The 17068-nt window shown below is 39.3% G+C and overlaps 2 protein-coding genes across 2 annotated transcripts in view; both read right to left on the reverse strand.

The window, feature by feature from the left end:
• Positions 1-17068, reverse strand: part of LOC126565490 (uncharacterized) — a 500287-nt gene that overhangs the window by 326621 nt on the left and 156598 nt on the right. The window lies entirely within an intron of this gene.
• Positions 6936-17068, reverse strand: part of LOC126560465 (uncharacterized) — a 34564-nt gene continuing 24431 nt past the window's right edge. Inside the window, exons 2-3 of the mRNA XM_050216424.1 lie at positions 7316-7485; positions 6936-7073 (exon numbers count right to left, since the gene is read on the reverse strand). Of these exons, the coding sequence (XP_050072381.1) occupies positions 6936-7073; positions 7316-7485 (308 nt within the window). The remainder of the gene's footprint in view (positions 7074-7315; positions 7486-17068) is intronic.

The raw sequence follows: 17068 nt of genomic DNA on the forward strand, positions 1-17068 counted from the left end.
AAACCTTCCTTTTAAATATCCATCCCAAGTGCTTCATCATTCAATAAATTTATGTTAAGAGCTAGCAAGAATGTCTAGTCAGCACTAGCACAAACATCAAACAAAATACGATAAATGTCATTTGTTCATCGCAACATGTTCAACTTGTACTTACATTTAGCAACCCTGTAATACATTTCTTGACAAAGTTATTGAAAAGACTATTGTCTGTGACTTCTGCTTTGCCCCATGGTAACCATGTAATTGAACAAAATTTTATCCAATACGTTGTAGTGAGTGGTTGTGAGAGCGAGAACAAGAATGTGCAAGGTGTGTTCAAAAACAATAAATTTAAATCGTCGCTCAGAGAAGGAATGATAAATCACAAAGCCAGGCACGTTCTTCTCTGCAGCAAATTTTGATCCTGTTTTACTTACTTCACATTCATGCACCTTTCTTTATACTGCGACTTCTTTATTATACTGTGACAAGCATAGTAAAGCAAGTATATTGTCTACTTGTATTATTTCTACTACTAAGGGAACCAATACTGTTTGCAGAAGCTGTGGCCAGAGCTTATCCGCACACTCGATGCTATCTGGGAACTGACAGCATCCGATGTGTAGCGGATATGGTCGTCTCAGTCGCACGCACGGACGCTCGCATCCTTCAGCGAAGCGGGGATTGAGGGATTCTTCTCTCGGCACCCGGCACCCAGCACGGACGTTGCATGCGCGCGCGGTTTGGATAGCCATTGTGAACGTGTCCTTTTTTATGTGTTTTGCTAAGTGTAAAGTTGTAAGGTATCATAAATAAATTAAGTTTTAACCCCAAAACACAAAAATACCGCTCAAAATTAGCATTAAAATTTAAATTGTTGCTCATGAAATTAGCTGATGGAGGCGCCCAGTACTATTTTTAAATTTTTAATAAATTCTTTTTTTTATTCATATTAACATATTATAATATAGCAATATGGCCTGGCCGTCCTTTATAAATAAAAAAACATATTATTATAATTGAATAATATAGTCTGTATGTCTGTGGAGACGAGGACCGTCTGGGGTGACCATCCACCTCGACCGACGAAGCCAACATATTGTTCCATATTGTTCCATATTGGGTGCCCACTAGCAACCGCCGTATTCATCAGAATAAGCACCAGCCGACTTCTGGCTGTTCAACCAGCTAAAACAGTCCCCGCTTCGGAGACACCGTTTTGATACTATCGAGAAGATAGAAGCCGCAGCGACGGCGAAACTAAAGGACATCCCAGTATTCCCATCCCAGAGGAACTAAAGGACATCCGCGTATTTCACCTGTTTCGAGGAGTGGGAGAAGAGGTGGAACAGGTGCATTGCATCGGAAGGCGATTACTTCGAAGAAGATGACCTTCATTTGGTCTAATAAAAAAACATTTAAGAAAAACATGCAAAGTCACTTTATTTTTTGAACACAGTAGTATAAAAGGGGGTGGCCCGGTGGTGTACGCGACAGCGACGAAAGTCTTCGAATGGAAGGACCGCAGTACAAATCTCATCAGAACCGTTCCCCTGTAGTGAGGACTGACTATTCAATAACGCGTTTCCGGCAGTCTAGTAAGCAATTCGATGGTTGGCGTGACCTAGTAGGTCGGTAAGCCAAGAAAAAGAAGAAGATAAGTGTAAAAATCAGTTGCTTGCTATTGTCCCTTTGAGCAATAATCCCTATAGATGATGCTTCCCAATTACTTCACAAGTATCCTGTCATCTGTTACTGAAATTAAAATAAATTACCTCTTAAACCGCAACCTTAACGACATCGGGCAACACTTCATCGACTGTGACCTTACAAACAGCCGATACAACAACCACATTCATACAACAACAAAAAACACCTTAAGCTCAGTTCAGGATAATTCCAAGGACATACATTACCTTAATAGGCAAACGGCGTGCTCGCACACACACACACATCCCACGGAAACCAAGTTTGCCATTTTTCATTTCCGTTCCACCGGTTTAACACTGGCGCACGTAAGCGTGTATGCTTGGTTGCCGGTGAGCAACGTAACGAGTTACCTGAAAGCTGCAATAAAGAAACCCGTTCCTTACGCGGCCAAGAAGTTCACATCGTCGACGATTGAGAAAGAACGTAGGGAACACACCACACCTGTCCCAGTTTCCGGATCACATTTTCCACCCAACGCGCAACGCCCTATTCGGGTGGGCAATAAATCATCACCACCACCACCACCATCACGGCAAAGATGGAAGGATTTGCTCAGGTAGTGCCCGTGCTATAATAAAACTAAAGATCCCGGAAACTCCACTCCTGCATGCACGATTGCACCTGCAGTCGATGTGCGAGCAGGGCCAACCAGACACGAATGCCCGCCTGAACCACTGGCGAATGCATTCCTTCCAATTCATTTGCTTTTATTACAGTGTTTCGTTCTCCATTGTGCGAGGAAAGGGATTTCCATTTTGTAACCTGTTCGCTTACCAAGTGTGGAATTTGTGCGATAATGCATTTACCTGGCCATTCGTGTGCCATTCACGGGGCTTACATGCGGTGAATATCAACAAGTTTTTGGTTTAAAAATGTCACAGAAAGTTGCAATGGTGCGTTGTTTGACGTACGGGGAATAATGTCATACAATTTTCCATTGAAAGCGGCGTAATCAATTCGATTCGACAAATTATTTACATATTTAGCGTTGATTTGGTTGCTGGTGCATTATGTGTAATAAATGAATAAATTCTTCAATAAGTTCGACACACATTGGAGCAGAGCAGCAATTATTTTGAAGTGATAACTAAATGTCAGCAAAGCTTGTTCGATTATCACATTGTGATTTACGCTTATCTTTCTGCTCCAGGAACAATTGCAAGATATCTCGACTTGAAAAAGTAACTTGGTCCCAATAAAAGGGCAAAAAATCATTAAACTCTTTCAGTATTCATTTTTTTTTCACCTTTTTTCACCATTCACCTTACTATTCAAAAAGGAAAACTATACCTGCAATAGCTCAGCACTATCAATCAACCATTTCTTAAATAAAACACACAATCTTAAATAAAGGTAGGCACGTTTGGAATTGAAATTTTATTATTGACAACTACATGGAGCTCCTCCAACCCTACTGCAGCATAAAAGTTCAGTTCCACAAAAAAGCTTGCATCATGCACCAAAAATCGGACGTCTGTATTTTAATCTTCTCACTTCATAATCATCTTAACGAAAACAAAACTCCACGCTATGACGGTTTGATTGCAAGCAAGAAAATAAAATCTCCCATCGTCATCACTTTTCTTTGCTGGTTCGCAACCGACTTACCGAGTAGTTTTGTCGTTTAACTTAATCCCACAGCTGTTTGGAATTAAGCAGCCAACGAGAACAAAAAATGGAACGGTGCTTAGCAAAAAAAAAAGTTTTGTGGCTGCTTTAAAAATAGTTTTTCTATTGCTTTTTTTTTGCTTTTGTTTTTCTCGACTTTGAAGGAGTGTGAAGAAAATGGTTACACAAACAAAATCCCGATAAGCTAATTACGCTACAAACGGCAGTGGAAGCTAGTAGAACCAGTTGGTGTGGATGGAAGTCACAGCTAACTTTTAACAAATTGCTTAATCGTTTCACTTGGTTGCAGTGCTTTTTGTGTGACGACAAAGAATAGTTTTGACCTAAAGACACGTGGCAATGAAATGCTTGAGGTGGACTTTTTTTTTTTATTTGAAGAGTCCCACGTTGATGACCACTTACAAATCCTACATTATGCCATATTTTAACTTGTTGGCTTATCTAAGGAAAACAAATTGAGTGTTGCAAATAAAATTATTTTTCCCATTATTCACTTTAAAATTCAGAGTCTCCAACACTTATCTAACCATTTATATCATCTAACCATATATATATATATATATATATATATATATATATATATATATATATATATATATATATATATATATATATATATATATATATATATATATATATATAAGATAGTCCGAGTGAGTGAGAGAAGAAAACGAGAACAAGGTCTGGAGTTTTGCACTTAGGTGTTTATTTGCTGCTATCCTGACGACGACTGCCTGTGTACTCCCTAATCCTTCCTTTTATACCCTTTTTCTCTCGGCAAAAGAAATATGCGACATTTCTTTTCTACATATATATATATATATACAAATGAAAGAAAGAGAGAAAAACGGACAGAAGTACTGAAACAATAACACTAGGTGTTGTTCATTTCATATTTCAACCACGACTGCCGAATAACTCACAAACTCCACATTTCATAAGCTTCGATGCAAACCAAACTATAGCTCGCCTGGAATCCATCCAGCGTGAATTTACACACGGCTCCAGGCCAATTTACAGTTTGACCTGGAGCCGCTGAAACAGCGGAATTGTAACGCGCAGAGACTTTTTCTCGCACTTTTACTTGACAATCGCATCAACTCGCCGGTGCTGCTCTCTATTAGCAACATTTACGCCCCGGCAAGATCGCTCCATGCTAGATCACTTCTTGACGTAGGGGAATGTCGTACTCGTTGTGGCGCCGCAGATCCGTTCCTCGTCATGTGCCGCGAATTCAACGCCGTGTGTGATCGTTTTGAACCAGACCTGTCGCGCTCTGCGTTCCTTAATTGTATGCGTACAGTGCGGCCAATGACTTGTTGAATGCAAAACAGTAAATGTTAACTATTAATGTAAACGTAAAAAAGGCGCTTCAAGGGGGCCACATATGGGCCGTTGAATTCGACAAATAAAATAACAAATAACAAATAAAGCAACTACATTTCTTCTCCCCATAAATACCTTTTCATTGTTAAAGTATGCACAACTATTGGGAGATGATATCAAGCAACTTTATAAACTTTATCGTTTTATTGGGGTCATACATGTTAAAAGGCGTCTGTGTCCGGGTCAAACGATAAATCAAGAGTGCCATAAACGTGCAACCACAACAATGCATCGAATGGATTACCATTCTTCACTAGAATAAACCACTATTTCCTATTTTTGCTCCCATTGCACTTAACCCCAATGCATACGCACGTGTTCTACCATTTTGTTTAAACTTGTCGATAAATAAAGATAAAGTGTGAGTCACAGTGACGCATATACCGGAAATCGATGCAATGAACAAGTGCAATTGTGCAACCCTTGAAGAGGGCAAATGTGAACGGTTGATAGACATACGATACGCGATGCGTTTCTGTCATCCAGAAAATTGGTATTAAAATCACGTCGATATTGATTTTTTAAACTCGATTTTTTTCTTACTCGTGCTCTGCCTCTTCATACTTGTCCAATCGATCACGATCCTACCATGAAATTTTTCAATGAAAATATTTAAGCAAAAATAACATGTATCAGGTGGTAATTCTCAGGAAAACAGTTTTGCTTTTTCGATGTGTATATTTTGAAAAAGTGGTGCACAAAAAAATTGTTTTTTTTTTGGTTTTGTTTTTGTTTGCTTTCTGCTATAGTCAATATTATCAATTTTCCTTTCCCACTCCGATACGTACAAGGCGGGGAACGAAAAGGCTGCATGCATCCATGACCATTATTTCCATTAACACAACTTCTTTTACGTTTGTGTGCGTATGGATTCCGAGACACGGTAATTGAATCATCGCACGGATTGATCCTGCTTCCACAACTTCTACGCGCGTCACAAATGCAGTAGAGCACTGTTTCACGTGTTTATTTGATGTTTTATTTGCTTATCTTGTGTCAATGCTAACGACGTCGAAAAAAATACGGGGTTAAATTTCATAATTTCTAGGAAATAAATTTCAATTCAATTCCTGCAAGGTGAGAGACATTTTTATTTGGAATATAAATTTAAAAAGAGCTACGAAATGAATTCAATAAATGCAAAAAGCCGCAAAACAATAATGAAAAAAAAAACATGAAATTTCATTTAAAATATTCTTCAATTTAACAAATTCGAACAAAGAAATCTGTAGGGGTACGGTCTACTCCGTGTAAGAGAGTTTGGCACGGGCTGTCGGTGAAATCGAACACGCCACGTCCGAAGCAGAGGGAGGAATGGAACGGACCGTTTGACGAATGCCGAAGGGGTAAGAGAAAGGGTCAGAAAGGAAAAAACTGAATTCACCGGAGTGCGCTATAGAGGAATGTCTGAATGTTGCTAGCCGACAAGGACTCCAAACCAATTTTATTTGCGATTCAAGCGATTCAGGAAGATCGAAAAAAGATTTCACTTCTAAATTCGTCTGCTTGGTCAAAAATCTCTCTGTGGTCTTAGTTGTTCAACCGAAGGTTAAAGGTCAAAGATTGTCTTCTTGGGATGGCGATGTATAAATTCAAATACCATCCCGGTGTTTCCTAGACATAACGCTCTGAGTGCAAATTGCCTATCTTTAGGCTTATTTTTCCTAAAGCGTAGCACACTCAATGGTTACGGGTTATGGTTATGGCTAATAAATTGAATGCCAATTATCGTAGTGATGATATTGCTCAAAAGAATCATTCAGTTTCCTCAACAACAACAAAAAAACCATAGTAAAAAAGTTTGTAAAAAGGTTTTTTTTTCTAGCAAAAATACGTTAAAATCGCTCAATGAGTTGAGGCTCGCATTCATACCATGAAATAGACATTTACGGCCATCTACTACTTGGAATCTACTTGGAAAAGAACAATTCAAACAAATGACAAATTTTGAGGTAAAGTAAAAGCTTTCAAGAGTTACTAATCCTAAAGAACAACTAGCAACAAAGTGACAATGTGGGAACTAAAATTGGGAAACAAAAAAACAAAAGTGTCCTGTGTCCAACACAAAGTAGGTTGATCCACAGCCTACGCTCTTGCAAATGATCGATGGCTGGGATAGGCCGGATATGGTGTCAATATGGATGGTTTATGTTTTCTCCCACAAAGGCTCAACGAGAAATACTCATGAGGATTCGATGAACGAAAAAAAAAATAAACAAGGTGGTCTGGAACTAGGGCATGACAGCACTTACTTGTAGCGACCAATCGTTGGTCTGGGGATTATGTACAGCTTGGAATCGCTGGTCGGATGTATAGGTGAATCTACCTACGGTTAACAGATGAATGTCACGGTGCCGCACCCAGGACACCTACCAGGACCGCGTGTTGATAAATGAACCGGACGAGGGCGATGCATGGGAGACAAAAAAACAAAAACAAAGTAGAACACTTGGTTAGAATTTATCCATACAGATGGCAACTTATTCGATTGGAACTCTACCACACGCAACGTTGTCCTGCTCAAAACAAAAACTCCACTAACCGTCAATACACCACCGTATCGAGCAACTGGGACACAAAAAGCGCACTAAGACAACAAATTGAAATTTACCGTTTTGTTGCCGATGTTCTTCACCCGGCAGTTGAGATAGGCCGTCTTCCCGACCAGCGCAGTAATGTTCTTCGAGGCAGACAAATCAAAGTGTGGCCCTCGGTCGAGCGGTGTCCGGAGCAGATTACTTTCGTTCGAGTCGTAAATTTCGTTCCCGCTCGCTTCCGGTACTGCACCAACATGAAGGTTGTCCAGGTATAGTAGCCAACACCTTACCGTGGGATGATGAGTTCCCTGTGAGTTGCTACGAACCACATTCACTCAGTTCCTGTAGGAACCATTCTTCCGAGAAGGTTTGCAACAGTCCGGTGAGGCGTAGGGGTTTTCAATTAGCCTTCAGTAGATCTAGAAAATAGAGAGAGAAGATACACATTGGAACTGGCAGTTTGGTGGAAGCATCGAACGGAAATCGGACTGTCAGACGGTTCAGTGATAAATGAGGCTCACTCTTGCTTTATTGAAATTTTTGATGGAGGGCTGCAAAATAGCGACCAAAGAATAATTTATATGAGTGTGAATGATTGAAAGCATTTAAAGTTATCGAAAATCAGCACCCTTTTAGGATTATTTAAGTGTGCCTGAAACCATTAAATCTTTTAGTTTACGTGCCATCGGCGCCAGCTGTGTAATAAAACACTTACCTAATCTTGCATCAGGATAACAATTTGTTATTGATATTCTCTAATCCTATGGATTTACTTCCCAGCTCAAACACCTACTGCACATCAGCAACAAAATGAATGTTTCGAAACCGAAAAGCTCTACAAAAGACACACGACCACCCAGCAGTACATCAACCTTTTCAACATTAATTACTATGAGACCCGGAGCGTAATGCGTCAAACAAAAGCTCCTACGTCCCTAATGGAGACAACCGGAGTATTTCAAAGGGGTTCCATACACTAAGCCAGCTATTCGAGGGACCACATCCTTCCTTCGGGGGACATTAAAGTTCTGAAGCAACCAGCAATGAAAGAAGACACTTCATTTACTACCCTTGTGCACTGTACTGTACCACGGTGTGTGCCTTTTGGGATGTATTAGTGTCGTCACTGTGCGAGTGAGAATTAATTTATCGTTGATATCAATCTTCTTTCCAGCTAACTCTCACACTGGCAGCTTGCAGTTTGGGCTGTGGTTTTTCGGGTGGTGCTGCCACTGCTGCTGCTTTTCCTGCTGAGCGTGAAAGACCGAAAAAGTCAATGAAATGTGACACCTCGGCGAGAAAAGGTGTGAGTTGTTATCGCAGATGTGCAACATACATCAACCGTCCGAGCTAATCGAGAGTGTCGTGATTGGGTTGTGCACAGATAGAGGATTAGCGATAGTTTAAATATTAATGTGCATTGCGGAGCGGTGTGAGCACTGCAGGTTAATGCTGTACAATACAAACACGAATAACAGAGCCTGTCATGTGACGCCTGTGTTAACGGAACAATTTGGAATTAAAGCACTGATTGCATGCAAAGCCCTGGACTAAAAAGCTTCGAAAAAAAAAACTTATTTGATAAGTCCTGCACCAGTTTCATGTGTTTACCTAAACCATGACAATTGCAAATATGGTCAATTTTTTATAATAAACAGTTTTGAAAATGAGAACTATCAAACAGACTTGTAAGATGAAACAGATGTAAGAAAGAAATTAAAAAGGGGACTACAAATAAAATTTGGCGAAAAGGCGATGCGCATACCTGAAAAAAAATAAAATACAATTTAAATTCAAGGTAACAAAAAGGTAATGTGAAAATAAAAAACATAATAAAACTTATCACAAAGTCTGCAAAACGGATTTAAGACAAGAAATACAGAAGACAAAAGAAAAATATGCAATGAAAAAGTTGACCAAATTTTGTCATTTGAGAAAATCAAAAAAAAGGAAGGAAGAGTGCGCAGGAGCGAAGAAAAAAGAGCTAAAAAAGAGCTAACAAAGATAAACAGAGAGATAAATAGAGAGAGAGAGAGAGAGAGAGAGAGAGAGTGAGAGAAAATAAAGATAGCTGTAAATAAATTGTGCGGAAAAAGACGAAAGCGAAAAAAGTGAAAGCGCTACAAAGAGAAAGAAACGACATGCAAGAGAAAGATACAAAAATAAACAATAAGTAAGAAAAATTAAATTTAAATTTAAAAAACGCAAAAAAGAAACAACGCCAACAAGAGAATAACAAACACAAAACGAATATTTATTAGCTAAAAATGAGTACGATAGATGCAGAAACATACTGGACCGTCATATTCAATTGTAAAATAAGATGCAGAAACAAAGAGAAAGACACGAAGCGAATCAAAGATAGATAGAGGAGAAAGCAAGAAAAAAATTCAAGAATTTATTCTTATGCACAATTTGCCTTGTTTGTAAAGTGATTCAAATAACGTTATAACAACAAGTCAAAAAAAACTCATAATATCCTCAAATATAACTTCATTCCCTTTTCATCAAACGCGAACGTGAGTTGAATGTGTGCGTATACAGAAACGAAACGCAACGTGAACCACCGTACGAACAGCAGTCCCATTTCCTATAATGACAGACCTAATCGCACATTCCCTGGCTCATTTCCAATCCAATTGATTCGATTTTAAATTGATATTTTATGTTTTGCTGCTTCTGATGATACGGTCGGTGAGGCGGGAAGTGAAAGTGAAACGCATTGGATAAAAAATGAAAGCGCGAAAATTCCATAACAACGCCATCCCAAATTGGTGAGTAGGGTGGCCTTCGGGTAGGCTTAGGTGTTGATAAAAATAGGAGCCATTTTTCCTGTCTGTTTCGGGGTCGTTGTTTTGTGCTTTCGTTTTAGGTTTGGGTTTCAGCAAAACGAACAAACGAACCCATCGAAGCATGAATAGTATTCGCAACAACAGTATATTGTTGTAGATGAGCCAAAACCGTAATAATGTTTCATTTAGTGGATGATTCAAATATGCATTTGTTATTTGAACAAAAAATCTACTTACAATTCGAATTTTGTTAGCAAAAGAACATTCTTGTACGCCTTTTCATACACGCTCACCAATCACATAAATTAAAAATACCACATTAAATAAAATTGTTTCATTCATTGCACGCTTCGCAAAAAGAATAGCTTATTATAATGAAGCCGGACGCAACCAAAAATAAAAAAGCACTACCTCAATCACGCACCATGAAGCCAAACATTGATTTAAAAATTAATTACAAATTTTTCTTCACCCCCACAGTATCGCATCGCAAATAAACAGCCCGCAAACACAGCACAGGCATACTGGACGTCATCGCTGTAAATTGTATGTAACAACAATAAACATTACACACGTGTATGTGCTTGCAGGGCATTTCCCATCAAACACACAACAGCGCAAGCAATCGTTTTGCAACAGCACCAAATTCCGGGCCCTTTTCGCCTGCATGGTGATGGGTTGTGAACTGTTAACGTATAAAAGTTTCCCACAGTAACACCCGGAGGCAATTCACATCAGCGAACGAATTTTTATTTAAATTACACCTATTGTGTCAGATTGTAATGTACGCGAACCGGAGGCAGACAGGCAGCGGTGGCGGCGATGCAATCATAAAAAAGCAAGTTAAAAACATAAGCAGCTCAATCGAGTGGCGAAAATTTCCCACCATACACCAACACCATCGCTACAGTGAATGCGAGAAAAATGCATGCAAGTGATGAACACAACTGCCGGGAATGGATCCCCGTTAAGCATGGCCAATAAATCTATTTAGGAATGTGATTGTGATAACGTGTTATTGGGAATGGATAAAAGCTTCGGTGCAACAGAACGAAACACATAATGATACACAGCTTAAACAATGAGCTTCAAACAAATTTCGTATTCTTCTAGTATGAATTTATTTAATTTATCAATATAAACCAGACCACCTGTGTGTGCTGCTCCAATAGCACTTAAACCATCAAAATATACCCGTCAAAACATCTCGTTTGCTTCGAATATCTTTTAATAGCTTCATTTCACTCTAGGGAATGATAAAAATACCCAAAACAAACGATTTTCCCTTGTTTTGCTTCTTTTTTTTTCAAATACATATCCCTTTTCCAATCAAAACGATAGCTTGGAGACATACACGCATAAGCGACACATGTTTTGTCCTTTTCTAACGCACAATAACAATCAAAAGGAAGGGGTAGAAAAACGAAAAATAAAAAAAAAACCTCCTGAATAAGATTTCTTTTATCTGACCTTATCGTTTACTGTCATTTTCATACGTTTCGGTTCCGTCCGGTGCAGGCCGAAGCCATTAAATTGGAAGTACAATCAACCCGGAGGCTGACGTTTGTCTGACATTGGGATTTTTGGTCGCGTGTTTCCACAAATGTACGAAATGTGTTTTCGAAGTCGTATGCAAGATATTTTCTTCATTTTAATTAAAGGAATGTATTGAGTGGTTTCTCTCTTTACCTTGTTTTTTTTATTCTGGACATTGTATCTTAATTCTATCCTTTAAAAAAATCCTTAGAGCTTTAAATTATGTATTACAGTTTTGTATTGCTCGTTGAAAGTTAAAAATTCCTTTACAAAATAAAGCAAACAATTCTTAATTATTTTCAAACTGTATTTCGTGGTCGCTATATAAAAGGCGTTACTCAAACCAATAATTAGAATACTTTCGCTTCCCTTCCAAAAGCAAGACCAAATCATCAAGCATCCATCGAAGTGGAGAGCCGCCTACCGTTCAACGTTTTAGGCAATTTCACGGAATCCCACTCACACCAGCAAACGATTGCTTTGCTACGGTTACGGACCGGACACCAAAAATTAACCACTTCAATTTTCCGAGAAATTTTGCATTCCAATGAAAGATGAATTCAAAATTATTCAAATGAAAGTAATGGTTTCCGTTTCGTTCATGGGCCCATTCACAGACGCTACACTGCCCGAGCTCTGGCTCTTCAACGCCATCTACGGCCCGAGCACGATATCGTCATCATCCTTTTGCCATTGGACCCGGGGATCTGCTAATGACCGACCCGCTTTGATGCAAGCAGCGACGAATCCGTTTCCGTCCTTCCTTCTGGACAGCCATTTGCTCACGCTACCACAAGCGCGCGCGAGAAAAATGAGTTGCTCTATATATTCGTGACGCAAACGGCTGAAAGGTCCTGGAACGCTACCCGGGCTAGCGTTTAGCAAAACAGTATCCCAATTTCGCAGCGCAGACAAACCCGATTGCGAATGATACGGGCAATCTCGTGCTTTTCCCGCCAACCAAGACACGGCCAGTGCTGATTGACATTGACGAATTGCAGGAATGATTTACTTGCTGACCTTCTGACCTTGTGCCTTGGTTTGTGGGAATAACAACAGTAGAAATGGAAACGTATTTAGAATAATTACGCACCCGCACTATGATGGTTTGGGAACTTATTTGGATGGCCGACGGGTTCGCTCATTAGTGAATGCGGGGTGGTATGAGCGATGAATGATGCGCTTGGAGCATGAAGTGGCGAATAAAACCGCTGTGGCTATGGACACGCAAGCACTAAACATAACGTCTACAATCACGGGCACGAAGGTTTGAACGCACGCCGCTAATGGAGGCGCCCAGTCTTTCATACAAATTATTTTGTGATTACTATTTTCCGTCCTAGTTTGGTACATCGAATTGTGAGCTACATCACAATTCAACAGATTTGCACAGAAACGAATATGGTTGCCGAACAAATTAACATGGTATTACTAATTACACATTGAATTGCTATAAAGTTATAGAATACAGTAAACCGAGAATAATAGCCTTTTAAAGTCATTGTATCCGCTTCAGTTTTAAACTAAACATGACTCTCATAAAATTAATTGTAACATGATTATATAACACGACTAAACTGTGCAGTGTTTCTACTAAAAAGAAAGTATAACTTATTGAAAACGACTCTCGATAGTTATAATGCCTTCAACCGCTCTTTCCCAGATGACAGGTGAATGCAGTCGATGCAACCGATGCCGAACATTTGAATGATTTATTGCAGCGGCATGTCCCACGGTTGCCACTCGTACTAGACACTATGGTTGTACCACTTGGAAACTTTTCGCTGATTGTGCAACTGCCTAGTGTCACACGCACGGCAGCCGCCATCGGCAACTGTCGAGAGTGACAGCGGCATTCACCAGCACCGGCGACTGTCGATTCGAGTAGCAAATAGAATAACATGCATCATGCACAACAGGACAGGATGAATTGAAAAACGGAAAAGCAGAGGTATAGGAAAAACTAAATCTAGCTGATCATTTGCCATAGCTAGATCGAGTCTGACCTCACTAACAGGCTGCCAAAATCGACCCGATGGAAGCAGCAGCATAGTGATAGGCAATATTCAAATTTTCATGTTTCAACGTTGCACCGTTGATATCGGGTCGTAAGGATTTCTCTCTTTTTCTCTTGCTCACAGCATGTTATGAAAGTAAGCTAGCAAAGTACGACGGTATGCGCTAGGAGACACACACACTGAAAGTTCGGGACTGAAAACCGTCGTCGACAGTCGTTTTTCATTGAATTTTACATTCACACCGGAAACTCATTAGCGGCTAACGGTTGACCTGCACATCCTTTACACACACAAACACAAACGACCGCGTGCACAAAATCGCGTTCGGAAGGTGCTCTTATGCACAGGAACTCCCTCCAGCAGCTGAACCACAAAATTTTCATCCCGAAAAGAGTGAGCAGGCTGCCTCGGGTTCAAATATTGCACTTGGGCAAGCGTTCGCATAGTTGTGGGTTCTCTTGGTGCATTTTACCTTTTTCTGCTCCGGTCTAATGAAGGTTTCGGGTCAAAACCAATCGAAACGGTGACGTTTTTCTAACAAATTTTCCAACCGCCAATTTTAGTTCACCCAACGAAATCGGTTAGAACCATCGGTGTTCCAGCGTTTCGAAAGCTCTGGGAAAACCCATCCACGGTTGTTGAAGTCACACGTACGTTGAGAGCATTTGCAGGCATTTGTCAAATTCGCAAACCGGAGAAAGTTCCGTGACCATTTTCGAATGAGAAGCATTCATTTTCGACGATGTAATTTTGATGAGACATTAAACAATAAGTGTATTTCATTGCTTGTGCATTACGTTTTTCAAATAATCTTTAAAACATTAATTGCAAAACGATCAAAAAAGCGAAACTGGTCTTCACTTGGCAAGATTGGCCTGTAATTTCTAACTGAAGAGCTCCTGCAAGACTGACTGACATTACAACTACGTGGTATCAGTCAGTTAATAAAATGGCTTGGTTCGTTAAGCCAAAAAAAACAAGAAAAAAGGAAGACATAGCACAGATATTTCCGTTTTCGGTTAAACCTTTCACTGTCAGTGACAATTTCTGAAGAATTTGTTTTTCTTGAATTCAATTTGTAAAACAGATACTTAAAAATAATTTATCGGCTGTATTGTGGTTTTGAAAATCAAATTTAATTTACAACATGCAACCGAAACAACACAAAAGCTCTTCCCCACATATCACTGAACCTACCTTATAGTGAACCATCCTCAAGATTCTTCGCTCGATATTGCCAATCGATCCGTAAGCACCAATATGTGTAGTACAAACCATCGAAGAACCCAGCTACACAAACGCTTTGCCTGCAGTGTCGCTAATTAAATTAAGCAACACTGCACAGAAACATAATCCTATTGAAATTTGCTAGAATGTGCCGCCTCCATAAACTTATCGCCCGCTGACAGCAATAGCAGCTACCGACAGTGTTGCCTGTTCCGTCCACACTGTAACTGCGATATCACGCCTCCAGCCACACTTTAATTATTAACTTCTAGGAGCTGATGTTTAAATTACCTCCAGCCTCAGATAGTCTTTTGAGATGGGATCCACCGTCTTATTATGCTACGGCAAGAGAAATTGACAAATAACAAACAGTCAAGTGGAAAATATAGGAAAATTTATGTTTTTGAAGTTGTCTTATGTTTGATGGAAACTCTTACTAATTTCGGGGAAATATTGGAAATCCTTTGTATGTCATTTTGATGGGACTTTAACTAACTGCAGAACTTTAATTTCTAGAACTACATTCACATCATTTATTTAAGTTCGTTCCTTCCAGGAAAAGCTCAAGAACGACTCAGACAATCGTTATTGACCAGGCGATTGAAAAGACAATCATTATTTTTACCTTTACGAGCTATACTTTTTGTGGAATAGAAAGAACATCACCAGACTTAAAGTAAGATGACCTTAAGCGACTAAACCCAGCAGAATATTCATGCATTGGCTGTAGCTGTAAAAATTATCTCACCTGTCTCATACTCACCTGTTTGCAAACCAGAGGTGAAAGTGACCCAGCAGGTCCAAAGCCTCTTTAAAACTTCCAACAACAACAACCTGTTTGCAAAAGTACAAGCAACAACAATACAACGTGGTGGAGCTGTAAAAGTGCTTTCTTGAGATGATTTTTGCCTTGAACAATGAGTTATTATTATCGAGTACCTTGCTCTTGGCAAGCGAGCAGAACTGTAGCTATGCCTGAGCCAGATTTAAACTCTTGAACAGGTGTTGTTGGTGTAAAGGTATCCCGAAAACAAAAATTACCAAGAAAAAGGACAACAAAACATTTCCACAGACAAATCGTTCCTTCTGAGAAATGTTACATTTTTCCGTTTGTAGATAAACTGTAAGAAGAAAGCATAAAACTGTGTAGGCACTTTATAAAGAAAAACCTGAGAAGGGAAAAATTATCACGCTCCACTGGAAGGGAATGTATCCAAACACGTGTGTCTGATAAATAATTCAGAACCGATGCAAATGAAGCAGTGTCCTTCAACCACTGCATTTTGATGAAAACTCAAGCGTAAGAGAAATGGATGACCGTTTGCCGGATAAGGTTTCAGTTCGATGAGCAACCTTTTTGAAATATGTTGAACAACATTTTGGATCTCTTATCTGTGTAAGATAACCTCCATGTGTTATCCCTCCAAAGCATGCACAAACACTGGTCACCAAACAGACATAATTACTCCGAGTATGACCTACAATAAAACAGCTGCCATTACGATAAAGCATACATTTGATGCCGAAAAGCATAACCAAACGAGTTATCGCTAGTCGCTAAGCTGATGCAGAACATTTCTTCGCAGCGAGTTTTAGCTTCTAGCTGGATTTGCTGACGTATGAATGTCAAACGTGATTACCTTCACTCGCACAAAAAGTGTACTGCTAGTTGATCCTTTGTTGTCCATCGTCCAAAGGTCACTCAGTGATAGCAACGCACCCTTCGAATGCTGAGATATATGCCGCAGTACTCTTTCTATATTGACCAAGATCATTCTTTTCGATAGTGAATTGTGAGGTTTTTATTTATGAACGAGCTGACGCAGCAATAATAATGCTCTTTATAACCTCACATCAAACTATTTGCAAAGAAAGAAAAAACAAACAAATAAAAACAAAAGCCATCATCATACTTTCTTTCATCATTTAATAGCTGGACAATATGGGCGCACAATCATTTCTGATTTGCTTGGTCACTATAAAAACAATTTTATTCAAATCATTTTGCTTACTTTTCATAGTTCATTGTTTGGAATACTTATTCAAATTGACACAGAAACCTCACGCTATGCTATAAAAAGTGTTAAAAGTCATTTTTTATTGCTTCACATTGCCATTAACTTAATCCTTTTCATAAAATTATTTGACAAGCTACGTCCATATATAACCAGTAAAACAAATGTGATGCATAATCAAGATCCATTTATGCATGAGAATTATTTAACCCTTTCGGCATCATAAACAAACGATCGTA

Source organism: Anopheles maculipalpis, chromosome 3RL, assembly GCF_943734695.1.
Source record: "Anopheles maculipalpis chromosome 3RL, idAnoMacuDA_375_x, whole genome shotgun sequence".
Classification (NCBI taxonomy): Eukaryota; Metazoa; Arthropoda; class Insecta; order Diptera; family Culicidae; genus Anopheles; species Anopheles maculipalpis.